The sequence below is a fragment of the Mauremys reevesii genome, linkage group 21, assembly GCF_016161935.1.
Source record: "Mauremys reevesii isolate NIE-2019 linkage group 21, ASM1616193v1, whole genome shotgun sequence".
Lineage (NCBI taxonomy): Eukaryota > Metazoa > Chordata > Testudines > Geoemydidae > Mauremys > Mauremys reevesii.
The window spans coordinates 756,495-778,825 of NC_052643.1; the positions used below are offsets into that span (position 1 = coordinate 756,495).

At 48.9% G+C, this 22,331-nt stretch overlaps 1 protein-coding gene across 5 annotated transcripts in view; it reads right to left on the reverse strand.

The window, feature by feature from the left end:
* Positions 1-18,619, reverse strand: part of WNT4 (Wnt family member 4) — a 33,534-nt gene extending 14,915 nt beyond the window's left edge. The window contains exon 1 of one of the 5 annotated variants that reach the window (XM_039509305.1): positions 18,333-18,619. In XM_039509305.1, coding sequence (XP_039365239.1) covers positions 18,333-18,409 — 77 coding nt within the window. In that variant the 5' untranslated portion in view covers positions 18,410-18,619. Of the gene's footprint in view, positions 1-4,072; positions 4,427-15,797; positions 15,946-16,000; positions 16,165-18,332 lie in introns of those variants that run through there. The other 4 variants (XM_039509308.1, XM_039509307.1, XM_039509309.1 and 1 more) reach the window with 4 other exon arrangements.
* Positions 18,620-22,331: the final 3,712 nt, after the last annotated feature.

Sequence of the window (22,331 nt, forward strand, 5' to 3'; positions counted from 1 at the left end):
CCACAAGACTGCATGGGCTTCCAGAGGGTTACCCCACTGCCTGGGCTACCCCGCGCTCAGGAGAGAAGTGTGAGCGCCTGCTCACAGACTCTGGAAGGGAGGGGCTGGCGATCCCACCCCAGCTCAGTCCAGTGAGGGGAGGTTCATTAGGTTTCTTGGAGAGCCATTATTTGATCTTCTTCCCAAGGCCCAACCTCTTGCCCTGGCATTTTGATCCCCTCGGTCACTATTTCTGAGTAGCTCAGGACATTGGTACGTTATTCCTACAGGTCCCTGGATAATCCCACACCCTCTGCTCCCGTGTGCCTGCCAGAGCAGACTCAGCCAGGGACCCCCTGGCCAACTCTGCCCTCACACAGCCCAAGGCTAACGTCAGCACTCTCCTGTCTGTAGCCGCTGGCCCCTGCTGACATGCTGGAGAGAGCACTGCCAGTAAAGTGCTGTGCTGCCTTTAGGGGTAGGGAGCTCCTACAGCCTAGGGCAGAGTTCCAGACAAGTTACTCTCTGAAACTGGCATTAGGACTAAATATGTATCAATGAACCTGGGGGGAATCCTTACCACCATTCAGTGCTTGGACAGACAGTTTAAAATCACCCCCAAAATAGCTGACAGTCAGAAAAATTCTAAGTTACATTTAGCTACCCTGGCACAGCAAGATGAAGCAGCAAGGGCAGAGTTAAGATTGTTTGAAGCACCTCAGGTCAATTTGTTTTTGAAAGTAGAATCTTGTCTTTGAATTTCCTGATTTTCAGGAGTTTGCGTCTTACAACGTTCTGTTAAGGATCCTGCCCTTACAAAGTGAAGCTCTGTTCTGAGATGGGACTACACAAGAGTGACTCCTTATTGCACAGTTTGCTCCCTTGGGTCTCAAGTGTTAAATCTGCTGACTTCAGCAGTACATAAGTTTTCATTGTTAGCTCTGTGGAGCCAGCTCAGGAGGAGGGAGCTGGATTCTGTTCCCTCCTGCGCATCAAGAGAATTGTTCACTAAATTCCAATCGGTTATACTTGTACAAAATCACCTCTGGTGTCTGGGCTGCACAGGTGTCACTGAAGGAAGAATCTGGCCTGTGGAATACCTATTACTAATGATGTGCAAGACAGAGAACCCAGCTTGACTCTCAGGTCCCAGGGGAGTGCTGGCAGTCAGAAAAAGCATGCAATTTTCACTTGTAAATTGAGCACATTTGATAGGGAGCTAATGAGACACAGACAAACATGGAGTGTCTTGCTGCCATACTTTTAAAGTGAAACTCTTTTACAACCTTAACCCCAGTTAAATCTACTTGTCCAAGAATTTACGTTCTTTTAAGACAATTACTTGCATATGTAAAAGCAGCTCAGTGACTCCTTAATGTACATTATTGGCTTGGAAATTCTGCTGTGGCCAAACCAAGGTTTGACATCTTTCTGTCAGAGCTTCACCTCCTCCCACCAAGCCAGGGTCCTGAGGTATCTGTGGCAGGCTAGGACACTGGGAGGGATGTCTGCTGTTCCCATGCAAAGCTGCTCTCTGCTCCTCCAAGATGACAGGGGCAGATAATACATTAACCTACCTTGAAATCCTTCCCCCCTCCTGAGTTCAGTAACTATCATTCCTGTTTTACAAATACAGAAATAGAGGCACAGAAGAGTTAAGAGACTTGAACAATGACCTTGCCGATTGGTGGATTAGTCATAGGAGTTAGGAAAATTGGGTTCTAACTGCAGCACCAACTCCATGCAGTATGTCTGTGCTGTGGCTTTCTCCTCTGTGAAAGGGTATTTGCTATCTCCTTGGGGAGAGTGCCATAAAAAATACAGACCAGGGCCACAGAGTGGGGTACGGAACTCCTGGCTCCTAACCCACTTCAGGAGAATGTTCTCCTTTCCCCCGTTCTTGGACCATGCCCACAAATGCAGTATTTGGGGCACCTCCTAGGGCTCAGAGAACCCCCTGGATTAACACTTCCCACAGCTGTGCAGCCAGCACCACTGACGATTCCGCAACTGGTCTGAACACAAACAAGCTGGCAGGAGGAAGTGATGCCACAGGTGAAGAAGCTGCTGGAGGCAGCCATGTTAGTGTCAGCTCTGTTTGGCACATGGGGAAACTCTATTTAGGAAATGGGAGAGGAGAAAATTGCTTCAGAGACCCAATGTTCTTTCTAGCTCGGCAGAATTCTCCAGGCAATGTGGACTCAGAAATTCAAAGCAGCGTAGGAAGAGAAGCGTGACAGGGCCCTTTCAAACCTTTCCAAGCAGATGCTCCAGATAAGAGGCTTCCCAAACAAATACTTATTACTGTACTGTTTAAGAAGATAAAACAAAGACAAAAGATGTTTCAGAGAACTGCATCTGTCACCGAGAGAGGAGCAGTTAACTGGATGCACAAGACACACAGGCTGGATGAAGGTATCCAGAATGCTCATAACTACTCCCTCCCCCATGGGAGCCAGCCACATGCCTCCATCTCCACTCACCACGTCTATGCACCCACTCCTCAATGCTGTTCAGCACTGCTCCATGCACAGCACACAAACACAAGCATGCACCCCCGCTGCCGGTGACAGCACAGTCAGACTGCCAATGTAACATGGGCCTGCTCTATTCAAGGATGGCCTCACCTACTGTTACACAGAACCTGCTTTCCAAACGCATCTCCTCCTGTAGCTCTTTCAGGAGACCTCGCTGTAGCACCAGATCTGTTGCTGAAGGAATCCAGCCAGGTCATTGATGCAACAAAAAATCCTTGCCAAAGCGCAAGACGGTCCCCAAGAAGCCAGCCAGAGAAACTGAAGAGATGAACATGAAAAACATCTTGCTCTCTTTGGAAGGAGGGGAGTCGTGAAGTGTGGTGCTTTGAGTTACTGCCACAGGCAGTCCACTAGGGGGCCTCTTCGAAGCCAAGGAGAAGGTCTGCCGGCAGGAGCAACAGAGCACGTCTTTCTATAACTTCCAACCGGTGTCCTGAATCACACCACACAACCCTGCCAGCCACAAGTCATGTGGGCCTATGGCACGTAACCATGGCCTCAGTTGTGGATGTGTACAGCCCAGTCACTTTTCCAGATACCCTAGGGGCCTCTTCCCAGAGGAAACAGCCTCCCCTCTTGAGAACAAAACCAAACACACACGCACATTTCAATAAGAAGTTTCTAGAAACACTTGGTTCCTGTCAGGGCTGGGCTCTGGGGGGTCATGGCACAGCAATGTTCCAGGGTGCCAGGAAAGTCACCATCGCATCACAGCTACGAGAGGGGGTGGGTTATGCGAGCTAAGTTGGTTGAACTGGGGATGCCTTTGCCTGCTCAGCTCATGTCCCTGCCTCTGCAGGCTGTTCTGATCTTTCTAGTCTCCCCTGCTTTGACTCCAGCCTGACAAGCTCTCCAGCCTCCCTCTCCAACGTAAATCCTAACCCTATACCCTCCAGCTCTCACTCCCCTTCTCCCTCTGTGCTCAGTACCGGAGAGCAGCCCTACTCTGCCTTTTAGCACATGGGGGTGGTCTCCTTGTATTCCATCCCACTCCACCTCTGTCCTGTCTTCTGCATAGAAAGCATTCTGGGTATTGCCATTACAGAGAAAGCCAGGCTCCGGCAGCCACTTGGGAGCAGGCCGAGTGCTGCTTTCTGGAGCCTGGAAGTGAGGCCAAGGGGCCATTTTGCGTCACCCTACTGGAGAGGAACTGCAGAGACCTGTGACTGCTGATGGGCGATTACCGCAGTCAGTGGGAGGAGAAGTTACATGGCCAGCGAAGCCTGGCATGTGTCAAGCATAGGTGCTGTCAGCAAGCCAGCACTCCAAAGCATCGGGAAACTTTTAGGTCTCCACATAGACAAAGCTGAATGAGAGATGTTGGCCCTGGTGGGGGCTCTTCTCTCCCCCAAGGTGGGGCAGGGTAGAAGAAAAACAGGTGCATCTCACATTGCTCTTCTCCTGATCCTTGGCAGACACAGGTTAGGAAGGGAAGCAGGTAAATATCCACTCTTCCTCCTTGTCTCTAGGAGAAGAGGGCAGTCCCCATCTGCCATCGCTGGGGCTGTTCCCACCGCACATTCCCATGATCACAGGGCCCCAGGTTTCATGCCTACATTTTGTGGTGCATCATCCCTCTTGTCCCAGTGGAGGCTACGGAGCATTTTGAGGTGGGGACCAAGCTGCCTTAGGCCCCGGGCTGAGGCATAATCATCTTGCCAGCTTCCCCTCACTGTGACCATGGAAACTTCAGGCTCCACCATTCCATCTTGCCCTTAAAAGGAACACTGCTGTAGCATTTTTTTCTCTGGAATTAGACAGTCATTTCCCCTTTGCACACACGCAAGCTAAGGCCGCAGGAGCAAATCACTCCAATGCCTACATTCTGCAGGACCACTTTCCACCCCTCATTCCCACCAGTACCATATCTAACATGCTCTACTGCAGTGCTCATGTCCAGACAGCCTGCCTTGCAGTCTGTTCTACTGCACAATTGCTTTTGCTGCTAATAGCTGTCTTCAAGACACCCCAGAATTTCCCTTCCTTTGCTGTAGGCCATTGCTCCTTCTCCTGCTGTCTTCCAGCTCAACTCCAGTTGCACTAGCCTGCCAGTTCTCAAGTCTATAGGGATAGTTTCAAGACCCTGGGCTCCTAAATCTGGCATGCAATTGTACTGGAAACTGCTGGGCCTGGAATGAGAAGCATATCTTCAGAGGGCAAGAGCCAGCACACTGACCAATGGCTGCCTCATCCCTTCGACATTTGACAAATTGAGGCAAACTACTGAAGTCTTCAGAGAACCCCTCTCTATACAAGGCCAGTCCCACTGGGCAACACCAGACAGCAAACCCACAACTAAGAAACACAGTCGAGATGGAAGGACCTGGGTAGTTATAGGGCTGTCGGCCTGACATTGGTCCCAGACAAGATAGAGCAGTGGCTGATATTGGACTTGAGTTATAAAGAATTAAAGGAGGGTAATGGATTTATGTGAAATAGAACCTGCCAAAAATCTCTTTTTTTGGATGAGATTACAAGTTTGATTGATAAAGGTAATAGTGTTGATGTAATATACTTAGGCTTCACGACATTTTGATTAAAAAACTAGAACAATATGAAATTAAGATGGCACACATTAAATGGATTAAAAACTGGCTAACTGACAGGTCTCGGTATGTAATTGTAAATGTGGAATTGTCACTGAGTGGGTGCGTTTCCAGTGGGGTCCCACAGGGATCAGTTCTTGGCTCTATGCTATTTCATATTTGTATCAATGTCATGCAAGAAAACCTAAAACTGTCAATGATAAAGTTTGCAGATGACACAAAAACTGGGGAACTGGTAAATAATGAAGATGCCAGGTCACTGATTCAGAGCAATCTGGGTTGTTTGGTAAACTAGGTGCAAGCAAACAATATGCATTTTAATACAGCAAAATGTAAATGTCTACATCTAGGAATAAAGAATGCAGGCCATACTTACAGGATGGCGGACTCTATCCTGAGAGGCAATGACTCTGATAAAGATTTGTGGGTCATGGCAGAAAGTTAGCTGAACCTGAGCTCCCAGTGTGACGCTGCAGTCAGTGGGATTCAGGGATGCATAAACAGGGGAATCTTGAGTAGGTAGAGATTATTTTACCTCTGGATTTGGTACTGGTGAGACTGCTGCTGGAATACTGTGTCCAATTCTTGTGCCCCCAATTCAAGATGGATGTTTATAAATGAGAGGATTCAGAGAAGACCCATGAGAATAATTAAATGATTAGAAAATCTGCATTACTGTGATAGACTTAAAGAACTCCATCTACTGAGTTTAACAAAGAGAAGGTTAAGGCATGATTTTATTACAGTCTAAGTACCCAATATGAGGAACAAATATTTCATAATTGTTCTTCAGTCTAAAGACAAAGATGTAATACAATCCAATGGTTGAAGCTAGACAAATTCAGACTGGAAATAAGGTGTACATTTTTAACTGTGAGAATAATTAACCATCGTAACAATTTATTAAGGTTTGTCGTGGATTCTCCATTACCGACAATTTTGAAATCAAGATTGGATCACATTCTAAAAGATCTGCTCTAGGAATTATTTTGGGGCAGTTCTCTGGCTTGTGTTATATAGGGGGCCAAGCTAGATGACCATAATTGTCCCTTCTGGCCTTGGAATCTATGAATTTCCTTTCCAGTAAGATGTGTCTAGGGATCCAATTAGCAAACGGATCCTATGAAGATCAGGAAGTCAGATTCTCACGGGTAAACTGACCCACCAGAGTACAGGCGCTGGGCCTTTGTGGACCATGAAGAAGAATACGCATAACCCAAGCATCATTTGGTTCCAAAGTAAGGGACTCTCTAAGTCACTTCTGCTTCAAACTGTTTCCCCAAGCTGGAAGCCCTTCAAGGGCTAGAAGATTGCACAGAATCAGAACCAGAGTCTCTCAAACTTTCCTTGAAGTTCTCCACACCTACATATTGACTGTTTCCATTGGAACTATTCCTCTACCAAGTCCCTCAGCACAATAAGCAAACAGCAAGGCACCACAGAGAAGGCATTAGATCCTACTTTAGATAGGTATTTTCCTTCCTTTCTCATATTGGGCCTAGAACATAGCAAAGAAGCTAATTAGTCCCATGGTTCATTTGTAGTGGGCTGGCTTTCTTTTAGTGACACTGTCGCTCGCAGTGTAGTGCCTGTTACTCTTCTTTCTTTTAGCCTTTATGTCTCAGGAATTTGTCCACAACTCTAGTTCCCTGTTTAAAAACCAAAAAGGTCTCTTCTGCACAAAAGTTGCACTGGTTTAACTAAGGCAGTATAAAGACACACCTTAGTTATATCAGTACAACTTTGTGTTTAGACTAGGCCAAACCTCACAATTTAAAAACGTCTGCAACTCATCCCCTCTGCAATTGTTTTGTCTGCAACACTGCAAGATCCCTCCTAACCCCAGGGCTCTTTTAAAAATTAATCTTGTTTTTGTTTAAAATATACCCAAAGATAATAGCAACTTCAGGGGAGAAAGCTTCCTGGAGCAAGAACAAGACAGCCCATGCAGGTTGGCAGATAAAACAGAAATTAGGGGAGATAAACTTCTGCATTTCCCACTACAGAGAATCTGAGTCATTGAGATGTTCAATAAAGACAGAGATCAGGGAAGACATAGCAAGTGTCTTGCAGAGAAGAAGCCATTTGGATTTTTAAACAAATCTGCTCTGGGTGTATTAGTACCTCTGATGTTCTTGTTTTGTGACTATTGTAGTGAGCACGGGGCCATCTCTGTGTCTCTAGTGCCACCAGACCTTATTGCCAGAAACATACCAACAAACTGGAGGGAGCTCCAAAGACCATGAAAATTAGCAGAAGGGTGGATGGCTCAAGGAACAATTAAGAATAATTTGGCTTAAAATTAAACAGAAAACTCAGTCTGAAAGACACCCTGACAGTGAGCTAAGTTAGGCTGTGGAACAGTTCGCCTAGGGCAGGGGAAGCAGACCAGGCTGCCAGAACTTTTTAAAAGACTGGGCAAAACACTAGAAAGTGTACAATGGAAAGCATTGGCTGGGATTAGATGGGGCCTAGGATTGTTTTTGGTTTAATTGTTCTGCCTTCCTTGACTCAGACACCTTCTCTAGTCACTGCCCTATCTCCATCCTCCCCACTCTGCAAAATGCTGGAGAAAGTTTCCTTTTCTAATCTCCCATGTGACCTCGCACACAACAACCTGCTCCAGTGCCAGGTTGGTTTTCACTCTTGCCATAGCACAAAAGCTGCCCTCTGTTTAGCCAATGGCCTGTGTTTCACTGGCTATGGCTCCTTCTGCCTGATATAGCCTCATCCACACAACCACTCTCTCATCCTCCTGGACTACGGCACATGAGGTCACAGTCGCACTGCTATAAAAGGCTGAGGCCCTCTAAAAGTGACCGTTTCAAGCAGTCTGTCTTACGTGTATTTGTGTGAGTTTAAAAAGGGCAAGTCACAGCTTTTAAGGCATAAGGGGCCATTATGATCATCTAGTCTGGCCTCCTGCATAGCGCAGGCCAGAGAATTTCTCACTTAGCAGTTCCTGCATCAAGCCTAGAACTTCTGCTCTAGCTCAATTAGATATTTGTCCAATCTTGACTTAAAGCGATGGAGGCTCCACCACATTGCTGGCTAAGCAGTTCCAATGGTTAATTACCTTCCAAGTTAAAGATCTGCCCCTATCGCCAGTCTGAACACATCTAGCTTCTGCTTCCAGCCACTGGTTCTTGTTCTGCCTTTGTTTGCTAGATTCAAGAGGCTTTTGCCATCAGAAATCTTCTCCCCATGTACCTACAGCCTGCTCAGGTCACCTCTGACCCTTCTCTTGGCTAAACTCAAATCGATGGAGCTTCTTTAGGCTCTTGCTGTAACTGAGACGTGTGGGACGGATGCTGAAGCCTGAGGGCTCCATAACAGACGATCGCTATGGGGAGAAGCGGCAGCAGCAGCACCGGGGAGCAGGGAGGTGTTTGTGCCTCAGGGACGATGCCCCATGGAATGCAGGGGAGAGACCGAGACTTTGGCCTCTGGAATCAAAGGAGCGTGACTGGAGCAGCCCTAGAGGCTGCCAGAGCTGGCGAGGGGGGGGTTTAATCATAGCCCCCGCCCCAGCATCTGCACAGAGCAATAGGAGCTCCCTCCTCAACAGAGAGAGACATCACCCCACATTGGCCTCTGGGTCTTCTAGGACACAGGGGTTTACCCGCCTTCCCCAGGGCCTGGCACAAGCAGAGCGGTTTCCCCGGAGAAAGGGGAGGCTCCCCAGGAAGGGGAAAGGAACTCAGAGCATTGCTGTCAGAGGGAGAGAAAGGTCCCAACTGGATACACCTGGAAGGAGGAGGGGCAATTTGAGGATTCTCTCATTCCCACCCAGGGAGAAGGGGATGGAGCAATTCCACCCCCCTTACCACGCCCCCCATGACTCTTTCAGGAGTGAATTATGGGACAGGGAGAAGGGAATCCACTTCCTGTGGTTTCCTGATAGGCCTCTATCTGACAGTGGAGAGAGGGCAGAGGAGAGTGTCCTTGTGAACAGCTGGAGAGCCCCCCATTTGTATTCTGCACACTCCTTAGGTACACTAATGTGCTCTGCACTGCCACACACTGCTCCACTGTCACTGCCCCAGCCAGTCCTGCCGCACACCTCCAGCATGTCAGCCCACACACGAACTCTGCAGTGGTGTAGCAGTAAGTACATTGCACAATATGGGGCATGTTGCAATATCTCTGTGCTACTACACAGACATACCATGTCATGCACTAACACAATTCAGCAATCCTTGATTAGCCCAATCAACTGTGTGTGCTGCCAGAGAACGGAGTACAAAACCCAGGGATCTGTCAGAGGTGGATACAATACATCAAGCATCTGCCTAAGGCTGGGCAGGTAAGTCTGAGAGCTTTCACCCATGGCCATTTGTCATTCATGGCTCTGTGGCAACATCTCACTATGCAGCATCCTACGGAGACAGGCCCTTCGCCATCTCCCGCTAGTCAGACACTGTTTTCCGTAACTGTTTTTTAATGAAAAGCGTCGTCCCTGAATTGATTCTGTTTCGGGCACTGGACTAGGATGTGTCTCTCTCTCAATCTTCCTGTCACATCGGCCGCACATTTGTTCTTCTCTTGGCTTGGCTTTGCACCTCCCAGTTTCCACCTCTAGTTAAAGTGACCAAGTCAGTCTCTCAGTGTGTCACTTCCACACAATTACAAGCTTCTGCCATGCTAGGCTTCGCACTCACCACTTGCCCCCCCCATGTCAGTCTCAGCACCACTCCTCAGAACTGGCCTAGCTGACCGTCCCACTCCCCATCACAATGGGGGATCAGCCAGACCAAACCTAGAACCTCGCCCAGACCCACAGGGGGAGGCACAAGGCTGGGAAACACTGCTCTGTACTATGGCACACAAGCACTGCCGCATGCTGCACACCTTGCAAACCCATTGCTGCATGCTGGCACACACTGACGTGCTCTGCCACACATTACTGCTCTGTGCCAAGGTTTCTTTGCCACAACAGTCACAGAGTCTGAGAAATGCTGTCACTGCTGACTCTCTATGTACTGCTGACACTGTCACAAGCCTGTCATGCAGTGCTGAATACGGTCCAATTGCTATTATTCTAAAGGAGAAAAGTGCCATTGGCACTGACTCGATCTTGTTGCTCAACCTTCAAATCAGGAAACATATTGCAGCAGAGTCCAACTTTACAACGCCATTACCCCAATGTGCACACTGGCAGGCTGACAGGACCCCAGGGGCAGCACTAATTTGCACAGAACTTACAGGAGTTCATGAACTGGTTTAACTGAATATAAACGCACAAACTCACAATATTAACTCTTCACTGTATCTTCCTCAATACGTGAAGAGAAACTGCTCCTCTGCTGGCTGCAGCATCCAACTGCTGGCAGTGCTGAAATCTGCAGCAACAATAAGAAGTTGCTGTGTCTGCTAAAAGTTGCAGTTGCCACCACAAAACTGCTGCCCACAGTTTTCTTACAGCCTTAAATATTGCCAACCCGAGTGTCTAAAAATCCTGAGTCAGGGCCCCCCAGGTCATCGGATTTTTATAAAAACTAGCACATTTGGGGGTTTTATTTGCCTTCTGGCTTGAGCCTTTAGGGAACACTTGGGTCATGTTTTCAAGCTTCCCTCTGCAACCAAGAGGACTAGAAACTTTTTAAGTGAAAGCTGAGATTCCCTTGTATTCACATGACTCCAGGATCCAAGGCTTAAAAATATCCACAAAATACCATGAAAGTTAGTGAACCTGCCTTGGTAAAGACATATGAAAACATGTCAGAAACAGATTCTTGAGTTTGTTTGGCACTTTTATCACTTTTAAGAAAGTCAATAGACTGCTTCCACGTACGCCAGCCAAGACGACAAGTTCGTGAAGGGGATGACAATGAACCAGAGATGCTGGAATTAGAAGGGGGGGTGGCAGTGGGGAGGGGCGCTGCAGCACCCCCTGGCTTGAAGTGGTTTCCTTCATATACAGGGTTTACAGTTTGGTTCAATGGCTCCCAGCACCTTCACTATAAAAATTGTTCCAGCCCCATGTGACAATCTTATAGCTGAGTGACACAAACAGCAGCAACTGTTAACAGTCATCGCAGGCTCAGATAACTGCAGGGTCCATTATAGGCTCAGAAACTAGCATCACAGGCAGTACCAGGAACGAGGCAGACAGAAGTCCATTTTCCTTGCCATTGTTTTGGACTTGGAGCTCACAGGAATCTTCCCCTTCTCAGCCTGGGAGGCAGCACTTTTTATTTCAGTTTCACTTCTCAGATACCCTCCTTCACACCCAGATTCAGGGTGGTTCCTGCCTGCCGTGAACCACCAAGTTATCGATTTACCACCTGCTCAAGAAGCCCCAAATAAGGATGTTCCCCATCACTGGCTATCTGAATATTGCTGATCAAGTTACCTCCTGTGTCCTGACAAACAGTCCTGGAGATTCCCTGCTAGCTAGGACCTGATTATCGATGGCATTACTAGCTTCTAAAAGGAGCCTGAGATCAGGGCCTTGCCCATCCCAGCTAATCCCAAGGTCTGGGAGATTTCAAAATGTTTTTTCTGCCACCAAGATACAAACCTTTAAGCCACTTGCTGGGTTTTTTTTTTTTGGAAAACTAAAGCTGGCTGGGCTTGTCGTAAACTGTTGCAAGATTTTTTAATCTATTTTGAAATACAAATGTCCTACAGAATAATTTGAAGCTTTTAGCTCTTCCTCCTCTTGCCCTCCATGGAAGGGTGTCCCCTGCTGCATGAGACTCTGGGGAGAGCTTGCTGCATAGACAACCCAATGCCTCCCTCAGGATTAGAGAGCAAAATATGAAGTGACAAAACATTGATGGTGGGTCTCCAAAGGAACCCTGGGGCAGCATAAGGGAGCTCCCCACCCTGCTCACAGAATTTGTTCCCAAATCTGGGTCCTCAAATCTCTCCTCTCCTGGAATACTCCTATTCAGCCTCCAGGACCCCGCTCACAAGATGTTCAGTATGCAAAGAGACTGTGGTTCTAGCTTGCAGTGTTGGTCTGTCTGTGTTGTGCTGCCATAGACTGGCTACCTGGGAGTGTCCACTATGTAAGGTCTGGAACAGGGAGAGTGACCAGGGGAAAGGGGACATGGCAGGAGTGCCTCTATGTTCCAGCCATTCCCACCTGCGCCAGACCAGCACCTTGGGGCTCTCGGCAGCCAGACATCAGCTTTGGGCTGGACCAGGCCACAGCTGGGCTGAAAATCTAGAGCCACAAGGATGATGTAAAGGTAAAATCGACAATGAGTGGATTTTAGCCAGACCTGAGAATCAGGACCTCTTGCTGCTATGGTGAAAGCTGGGAACCTGCAGCTGAAGAGAACTCTGTCATCCACATCAAGGTAGTTGTAAGAGCAGAGCCAACCAGACAGTCACGTGAGGGAGAATGATCAGCCCAGGGCCCAGTTCCCCATCGCCCTGCACCATGGATAGCCATTTGCACCAGCACCAGCAGAGTAAGCACTACCAAATTAGAATTCTGCACTCAGAACACCAACTTTCAAAGGTGTCCATGAGACTAGGTGCCAGGCAGAGGAGAATCAGGCCCTGTGTTTGCAAAGCACTGGGAGATCTCCGGATGAAAGGGGCTGTAGAAATGCAAAGCATTATTCCTTCCTCTCTGGCCCTCTAACGCAAACAGAATGAGACCACAGACACCAACTTTCCAGCCGGCCTCGCTTTGTAAGTCACAGATTTTTAGGTATTCATAGAACAGTCAAATCCACTTTCTTAAAATTTAAACACCTTCCCACTTCCTCCCCCCTCAAAACAAACAAAAAACCCAACAACTGTGCTCCTGGCCCTTTAAGCCAAATCTCAGCCCAGAGGGAAATGTTACTGCCACATCTCTACTCCCTATTTACAGGGGTTAAAGAGATGTTGGCGGCACACCCTGCTATACAGCAGCATAACCGCATCTCAGAATATTTACAGCACATGGAGAGCCTCCTGCAAAGCTCCCAGAGACCAACACAGTTTTAGCCGGATAACAGCATGAAAATGAAGGCAGTCGCTAATGGTTTCTGGATGAGCGGGTGCCCAGAGTTCTCCACACACAAGGGATCTTTTTTCTAGAGCTTCGAGAAAGTCATCCTAATAATCCAAACAAGTGGTCACATTTTAAAAGCCAATAGTGTCAAATACAGAGTCAGGAGAAACCAGGCTTCGTAGTGCCTGTTAGTTTACTGGCTACAGTTATCCAGTTATATTGGAACTTGCCAACAAAGTTGTTCGGTGATGATTTCATTTGCCCACCTAGAGTCAGAACTCTGACCATCCTCTTCCACTTCGGTGAGGTACTCAGCTAGTACACTGCAGTGCCCCTTTGGAAAAATGCCACATGCATCCCATTTGCACCACCTAGAAAACGCCCTGGCACATACAAGCCATGTTTTTGAGTGCAGGGTTTGGAATATTTTAGCACAATAGCAGCAATGAATCAAGAATTTAATTCAGTCCTATAAGCCAGTCACAGTAACACCTGCAATCCAATGCGTTGGAAAGTAATACAAGCCATGGACTATCCAGGAGTGAAACTCCTATGCGTACAGCAAGCTTCTGTGCTCCTCTGGAGATCAGTGCTTAATTTGTAATGAAAGAGGTGTCAGGGCTCATGCAATATTTTTACTTTCATAACTGATGCAGCAAGTCCAGAGGTGCTGGGCCTATGAACTGCCAAGCCTAGAGATACCAGGGCTCATCCCTGGCAAACCCTGGCACAAATTAAGCACTGCTGGAGATAATGTTTGGCCAACTGTGAGAGGCACACAGAGGCCAAAGGAGATGTTCCCTTCCCCTGGCACATACCCTCACTCTGGGGCTCAGATCTACTGGGCACTGACCTTTCACTTCAATACAGTGTTTGGTATGAAGCTTCCACTGATCCTGGAAATGTAGGAGGAAAAGCAAGGCTACAGGTATCACCAAAAAGTTTCTAGTTCCAAATCTGGAAATGGCTTAAGGGCAGAGATTTCCTGGACATGCAGCAAACCCAGCAGCAACTCCCAACATCTAGAGACTGACAAAATATGCCTCAGATTTACTTTCTAGCCAGATATAAAGTATCTTGGTTTGTTTAATGATCAGATTTTGGAAAGTTGCTTCCAACTCTGAAAGTCTCTGTAGCACAGTGATCCCTCTGAGGGACTGCAGGTCAGCCATTCCAGAAGATCCCAAGATGCTTCTCCTTTACAGATTATAAAACGCATAAACACTGGCATACGGACCAATCTAAACAGCCTTTCCCCAGGTACCTCCTTACAGCTCTTCCATGCAAAGCAAGGAGTTTGTGAAAATGTCCAATTCAACTGTTACAAGCTGTCTGTCTCTGAAGCGTTTGGGGAATGCGAGTTCCAACAGGTTAAAAGAAGCTTTAGAAAAACTCTTGTCTTGTGAAACGCTCACTGAGCTTAATCACTAATCCAGCAGGTTTCTGGAAAAGCAAACTCTCTACAGAGCTATGCCACTGAACATACACACCTACACACAGGCCTAACGAAACATGCACACAAATACCACATATCTGGGCATAAGGTAACATATCAAAAAAAGCCACACACTGCCTGCCCAGGCTGAATGCAATGGTCACGGGCCACATGTGCTGTACACACACATACATGCAGCATAATACATAGGCCTGAAGCAAGACACAACACTACGATAAAGCAGAGCGCTAGAGCTCTGCACAGAATACACATGGTATGTGGGAAACATGCAGGAAATACTCATTCTCTGATAGCTCTAGAGTCCTTCTTTCTGGGTTTACTGCCTGAGGGCAGCCCTTTCTTTTTGATGTCAGGAGCGGGACTTGCCTGAGTCCAATAGGCAAAGAATAAAAACACCAAGTTGTAGATTGTCTTTTTATTGGACTAGCTACATTTGTTATGCCAGATTCCATTCTTTTCTTCCAAAAGCAGTGAAATGAATCTCTGCTTTCCCTCCACACTGTTGGCAGGAATTGGTGCCTGGAAGTAAGTGCTTGGAATGAGCCCTCCACTCCCACAGAGCTTCATCCCCACATGTCCATCTTCTTAGAGACAGCCACTATAACCTAGAAAGTACAAACTGTTGCACATAAGTCCCCAGTCACTGGCAGCTAAAGCTGCCTATGCTCTGTTTTCTCAAACAAGAACCAAGGGGGCTGCAATGCTGCAACACACTCAGCTCCAGTAACGCAGTGTATAGAGGCCTAGGTACCAGGACTACATATCATAATAAGGCATTTTTCAGCTTTGCTGTAATACAAATACACAAGTTAATGCATAATCCCACCCAGCCAGTGGAAATCCCTCTCAGTACAGCCACCTCTCAGTACAGCCACTCTCAGTACAGCCAACTCTTATTTAAAAAAAATAAAATAAAAAATCTTTCTCCCCAGGGTGGTTTTGCTGAAGGCCATTTTCATTGGTTACAACACAGCTTCTCCTGCCCGCTACTCCTGTGAGTCAAACCCTCTTTGTCCAGAGGACAGCCCCGGGGAAAGCAGCCTCCACGCTGCCATCCTCTTACACACATCTACTTTTACTACACAATGACAACCTTCCTGTTACACACAAACCGCATGCACTGGCAGATAAACAGCTACACATTCCCTGGCCTCTTCAGTTTTTGGTAACCTTGTGTGATGGGCCAAATGGCTGGGTGAGAAACCCGGCTCAGCTGTTTCTGTTGGTACTGCATCAAAACAGAGTGCAGGGAGAAGCTTGGAAGTGCTGGAGAGCTCAGAGTCCCTGTAAAAATCCCCAAATATTAAGATGATTCCACCTACAGAATTTTCCCCTTTTCCCAAAAGTCAGCTTGGCAAGCATCTGTGCCAACTCCTCTGCAAAGTTCCTGGTAGGGCCATTATCCTCAGCCAGTACTTCCCCTTTCAGTCCTGCCCACTGCAGAAACCACCACCATAGATCCATGACACATCTTCACCAAATGTGAGGCAGCTTAAAGGACACCTTGTTGTCTGCTTTAACCCACCCAGTGTTTGCAAGAGACCCTTGCTACAAAACTCTTTCCACCTGACAAGGGAAAAAAAGGGGAGTCCAGTAACGGAGCATGGGGCAAACAGGCTCCTTATAGCACCCTTCTCTCCAGCTGGCTATTTGAAGAACGACAGTGGCCACTCCAGGCACAGATTGGTCAGCACCTTGGTCTCCTTGGGCTGAGTAGCATCCTCTAAAAACCACTCAGCCACCACTGGCTTAAACAAGGGATAAAGTATTGGCACCTGTGGACTACAGAGTGGAATAGGGGGCATGGATTTGCTGTGGCTGCCTGGGACAATGGAAATGTCTGCAGGGGGGCATAAGCTAGACATACAGTATTGAGGTGAGGCAGAAATGACAAGGTCCTACCTTATTCATTGTGATAGCTGAAATGTAATGTCTCTGGAGATTAATCTCCTTTAATGAACCATTCATCACTCCTGTTCATGCCCATGGGAGATGGAGGTGGAGAGGAAGAGGCAAACCGGCCCTTCATATTTATTGTTATGTTACAAGTGGTAAATGTAGCCATGGTGGCTTGTGCTACTGCTGTGACCCAAGCCATTGACAGTGCAACAGTCACTCTGCTCCAGAGACTAGATTTGTTAAACCCTTGAACTGGGCTCTAATTAGAATTCAATCACAGCCTCGGGGGCCGATAAAAGCTGGGAGCGGCAGCAGCCTCCTCACCCACCAGAAGATATTAATTAGTCAAACTGATACTTAATTCAAAGTTATGGAGAAAGATGCTGCCCCTCCCCCCAGCAGAGCCCTCCCAAAGAGCCGGTGTCAGGGAGCTCTTCCCTCAGCCTTGGCAAAGCTCTGGAGACATTTTCTAGAACATGCAGCAGTTCCCCTCAGTGTTTACCTTACAGGTTCTCTCAGTGTTTGTTCCAGGTCTTCCTAATCTAACTGGGCTCCTCCACATCATACCCTCAGAATTTGCATTTCTAGAGCTCCTCATCCCAGAGAGCCCCATGGCACCACTGATCTCCAGAGCTCTGGGACACAGCGTGCCAGCCAGGTGGAGAACGCTAGGAGGAGGGGAAGCAAACCCCTACTCTTCTCACTAAGGCCAGGAGAGATCCAGTGTCCATCAGCACAGACAGGCCCTGAGGGGTGGGGAAGAGAAAAGGTTTCTGCTAAACTGGGCTGTAGGTTTGTAACTTTGCCATTTTCTCTCTCCCCGCTTCACCCAATCCTGTCCCCCCGATCATTCACTCACTTATCATAACCGCAGCAAAACCCAGGCTGCATTTTGACCTGAGCTCTGACCTCAGGGCCTTGGTGCTACACAGATTAGTAACTTAAGAACAAATGCAGATGTAGCTTCTGCTTCCATAAAGTTATACTATAACTAGCCTAAATAATAAATAATAATTCCTCAGGGGAAGAGTCCTGCCTCGCCTTTGTTGGGCGCTGGAGTTCACCCCAGTTAGCGACACCATGACCCAAAAGGAGTCTCTCAGGAAGCAGGTCATGACCTCGGAGCAACAGCAGGGTGGACAGGTAGGGCAATATCATAGCGGGCATTTGTTCTTTCCTCCCCACGTGGAGAAACCGACCAGCACCCCCTGATCTCCATGGAAACCCAGATTACACCAGTCCTGCTTTTTAACTGGTTAGGACGCCAGGAGGAAAGGGGGGTCCCAGCCCAGGAGGGCTGCGAGCAGGGCTGCCAGAGGCGGTGCAGGAGACACGGGTCATGCTGGGACTGGGACAGATAAGCAAGCGACGGGGCTCAGCTCGGCCCTGGGACGTTTCCTGGAGCAAAGCTGAGTGCAGCGGGCGGCCAGTGTCAGCGCCTGCAACTGCCGATCAGGTAGAGCCCCGCTGCGAGCACGGAGCAAGAGAAAGAAAGCACCGTGCACCGCCACTGGGGGTCACTTCGTGAGCCCGGCAGCCCCGCTGCCCGGCGGATTAATCGGTTGCCCCCTCGGCTTTCCTCCGTGGGGAAGACGAGGGGCGGCTGGCTTGGCGGAGGGGATCCCAGCCCTAGGGGGGAACAGAAAGGGGGGATGGGACCCCCCGCCCCCCAAGCGTGGGGCCAGGCTGGCGCATGTTCCCCCTCCGGCCCCACACCTTGAAGGCAGCGAGCTCCCAGGCGGACTCGGCTCCGCAGGGCTCGGAGCAAGTGCCGCCCGCAGTGACACTCCCCTGCCCGGCAGCTGCCGGCTCGGCTCCCGGGGTGCCGGCTCGGAGCCGCTCGGCGCCCGCCAGCCAAATGCCCCCGCGGAGCGCAGCGCGGGGGCGCCGGGCAGGGAGCCGGAGGCACCTGCTCCGCGGCGGGTCCGCCCCCAGCCCGCTCCCGGCCCCGCACTTACAGCCAGTTGCTGGCGTTGGCCGAGAAGGCGGCGAGGATGACCAGCAGCAGGGAGCGCAGGGAGTACTGCGGGCTCATCCTGGAGGGCAGTCGGGCAGGGAGCCGGCGGGGCAGCTGCCCTGCCCGAGCCAGGAGCCCCGGCGGCGGCGGCGGCTGGGGGACCCCCTGCTCCGGGCTGCCGGGCGCCCCGCCGGGCAGCCGATCCTGGGCGCCCCGGAGCTGGCAGGGCAGGTGCGGCGCAGAGCGGGGTCGCTGCCCGGCTGATGCGCCCGCGGCTACCGCTGAGCCAGACTGTCAGCTCGGCCGGGCGATCCCGGGATGGAGCCGCGGGGAGAGCGAGCGGGGGGCGGGCCGGGGGCGGGGGGAAGAGCAGGGGCGGCCCCGGGCGGCGGCTACCTGGGCGGGTCCGCCGGCCGGGGACACCCCCAGGGCGGGACAGGGACGGCTCCGGAGAAGCGCTGCGGGCGGCACAGCGAGCCGGACGGGACGCCCTGGGCCGGCGCATCGGCTGCACCTCCTCCCAGCCCTGCTCCTCGGCGGGTCTCTCCACCCTTTTGGGGTTCAGGCCAGAGCCCCAGTCCTCATCCCGCGGGGAGTGAGAGAGCCAGAGCTCTGCCAGCGGGAAGGCTGGGAGGAGGGTTAGTGCCCCATGGTTCTTGGCGGGGCTCGACCTGGGCCAGTGCCCTGGTACCTTGTTACTGGACCTCTCCTAGGCTGGCTTCTTGCTCTCGCATCTCAGCTGCATTCAAAGTCACTGGCTAGCTGCAAATGTTGAAAATGTGAGCTGAGTGCAGCTGAAGGGGAGATATCTGCCTGAGTTTGCAAAGAGCCTGAAACAGCAGCTCTGAGTTGCCCTAGTCATTTCAAGAGGGAGACTGAGTGAGACACCAGTGAGGAGCCTTCACATGCCACCCCTGCAACACTGTCACTGCTCAAAGCAGGTGAGAAAATGGACAATCGCACCATGAGGATCTTATGCAGCAGTATTTACATTCCAGTAGCACCTATTGGCACTAAGTGCAATCAGGACCGTTTTGTGCTGGGCGCTGCATGCACCCAATCAGGGACAGACCCTACCCCAAGGAGACAACAAACTAAGTAGACAAGACAGACAGAGGATGGGAACAAACTGGGGCACAGAGATGAAGGGATTTACCTAAGGTCACCCAGCAGGTCAGTGGCAGAGACAAAATTACAACCCAGGTCTTCTCACTCCCAGGACTGGGGGGGAATTTACCAGCATAATTATACTGCTATGGTTATACCAGTATAACCCCCTGTATGCGCACTCTTATTCTGGAATAAGTGTGCCCACAGCGGGAGTTTACACAGAAATAATGCCAGTAAATTTCCCTGTGTAGACAATCCCTCAATCCAGTTTCTTAACCACTAGACCCCATTGCTTCCAGAGCTACATGTTCTATGGTGGCAGTTCACTTTGGCACCCTGAGTGGGTGAACCTGGGAGATATGGCCCTTTATTTTTCTCTTTCTGAGCCTCTTGCCCCGCCTGTCAAGAAGCTCAGCCATGGTATATTCACACTTGAATGTGGGAGAGCTAAAATCAAGGACTCCAGAGATCCCTATGATCAGTTTTGAACACTCGCACATGGTACCACTTTTCATGTCAAGTGGGCGGAGCATATGTTGTGGGTGGACCCTGGAAAGCACCATTACCTTCTTCCCCAATTCAACCCCCAGATAATGACGGCTTTGTTCTGCTGCTCTGATGATTTCTGGTGTCAGGGGTTTAGGATCTCTGTTTAGCCCTGAAAGTGAAGAAAATGTGGGAATATTCTGGGCTTTGGTGGGCTATGAAAATCAATGGGAGACTTTCCACTAACTTGAGTGGGCTTTGGACAGACCTTGAATGTAGGGAGAATAAGTGCAGAGAATTCTTAAGGGAAGGGAGACAGAGAATAGCCATATTTCTGGATGTAAAAATAATTCTTATGTATCTGTGAAAAATTGTAATGCTTGGTTTTTAGTCTAATAATTCCCTTTTTGTTTCCAAGGACTGTTATGAAGAGGCCTTAAAGCAGTTTAACCCCACTGTTTTCAGAAATTTCCAAAACTACGTTTAGAACTCCCAACTTGTGCTTTTACCTTTGTAAGGTTTGCAAATTGCCAAGTGCCAGTAGCTAGAGATTGTTCACGATACAGTTGACAGTTGTTCAAGGATAAGACTCTCCTCTTTTTGACAGTTTTATAGCTAGATTCTAAGCTTCCAATAACAAGGGTTTATGGTGCACCCAGGGACTAAATCTTAAGTATAGCATGACAACAAGACTGCCTCTCAACTAATGTTAAAGGCACATCCTGGAAGAAAGGAGGGGGAGAATAGTGTGAGATTATGGGAACAGGAAGGTGGAACTTGTGCTTAGAATATTTGAGTATAGAAAGTTTTCATTCTCATTGAAGTAGAGGGGATAAATTAATGGCAGGCCCTAGGACATTTGCGGGCAATTCACATCTAGTTACAGCCGCCAGTCAAATGTCTGGTTTTCATCTTCAGTATTTTAATAGACTTAGAAGTTCACAACCAAATGGAGTTGGGAAAAATTAGCTAACTCTCTGGTGTTTTTATCAGCAGGGAAGAACTATACAAGCTGGCTGTTTGCACAGTACCACCAATGACCCAGGTGTTTCTGTAGAATTATCACTGTGTCCAACAACCGGTTAAAATTCTTTTGTTAGAATGCTCTGTTAGGTTTGAGTTGTCCCATTTGTACAGGGAGTGCTGCTTCCAGGGAGATTAGGAAGATGATTGTCGATCAGGTATCAAGAATTAAATCTGAGTCTGAACTTGTCTGGGGAAGTGAATGGTTCAAAATCCAGCCAGGAACCCCCAACAACCTGGTTTGACTGGGTCTCATCTGCAGAAGCCCCCTGTCCATTCATAATGTCCTCCCACATCACTTACATACAGCACAGATATAAGTGGCCTGTTACTAGAGGTGGTGGTAGGGATGTTAGATCACCACAAAGCAAGGTGTCTGCTTGACATGAAATCCAAGATCCAGAGCGGCCAATATCATCTGGCACGGCAAGAGCATTCAAAGAGAACACATTACTTGGGTCCATTGCTGAAACCTCTTTTTACCACCGAGAAAACCTTGCCAAGCTGGTGTGGAGCTACTGGGGGGGGGGGAGGGAGTAAACACCCTCTTTTGTCTTTCCAACTCTATTTTCAGGAGTGCCTGCTTGCAGTATAGCAGTAGGATGCACTTATTCAAAATACAGCAACTCACATCCTTCTAGGCACATGTTTGTCAGAGCTTATTACTCCTATTTTAAAGTCTTTGAATTAATTCTCTGTCAAATCAAGTGTTTGAGTTCAAAATTGGTTGATTTTCAAAGAGGTTCAAAATTCTCCTGAGGTCTCTTCTAGCCCTAATCTTCTATGACTCTATGATTTATATTCAAGATCCTGAACAGCTGTACCTGATTCTGCCCAGCCACTTTCTGTCTTTATATTCCTGGATCTGAACTAGCAGCTTATCTGGTTTGCTCTGCTAATAAATGGGAAGTAGGACATTTTGTAACTAGGTGCCCCAGCTATATAGTTCCCTGCCTGGTGCAATCAGAGATGCTTAATCCGTCTCTTCATTCAAGACAAGATTAAAGAAATACAGGGTTACTACAGCTTGTGGCTGCTTTTCAGCGTTGAGTAGCATCATTGTGAAGGTGAGACCTATTTTAAAGGCGAAAGGGAAGGAAGAGGGAGCTACAAGAATGACTGTGGGATTCATGGGGTCCACCAAACCAAACCAAAAGCACACAGTCCCTATAGTAAGAGAAACCCCAATGGCTCTACAGGAGGTGCAGGGCTGGGTACAGACCACTGGGAGCTGGCCTAGCAGTCCCAGCCATTTTCCTTCCTCCTTAGCTGCCCACTGTGCTTCATGGATGCCAGCTGGGCCCTGGGAGGTAATGGCTGATCATCCCTGACACCCTGGGGTGTTGCATAGGAAGACCAATGGGTTCCCTGAGCATGTTAC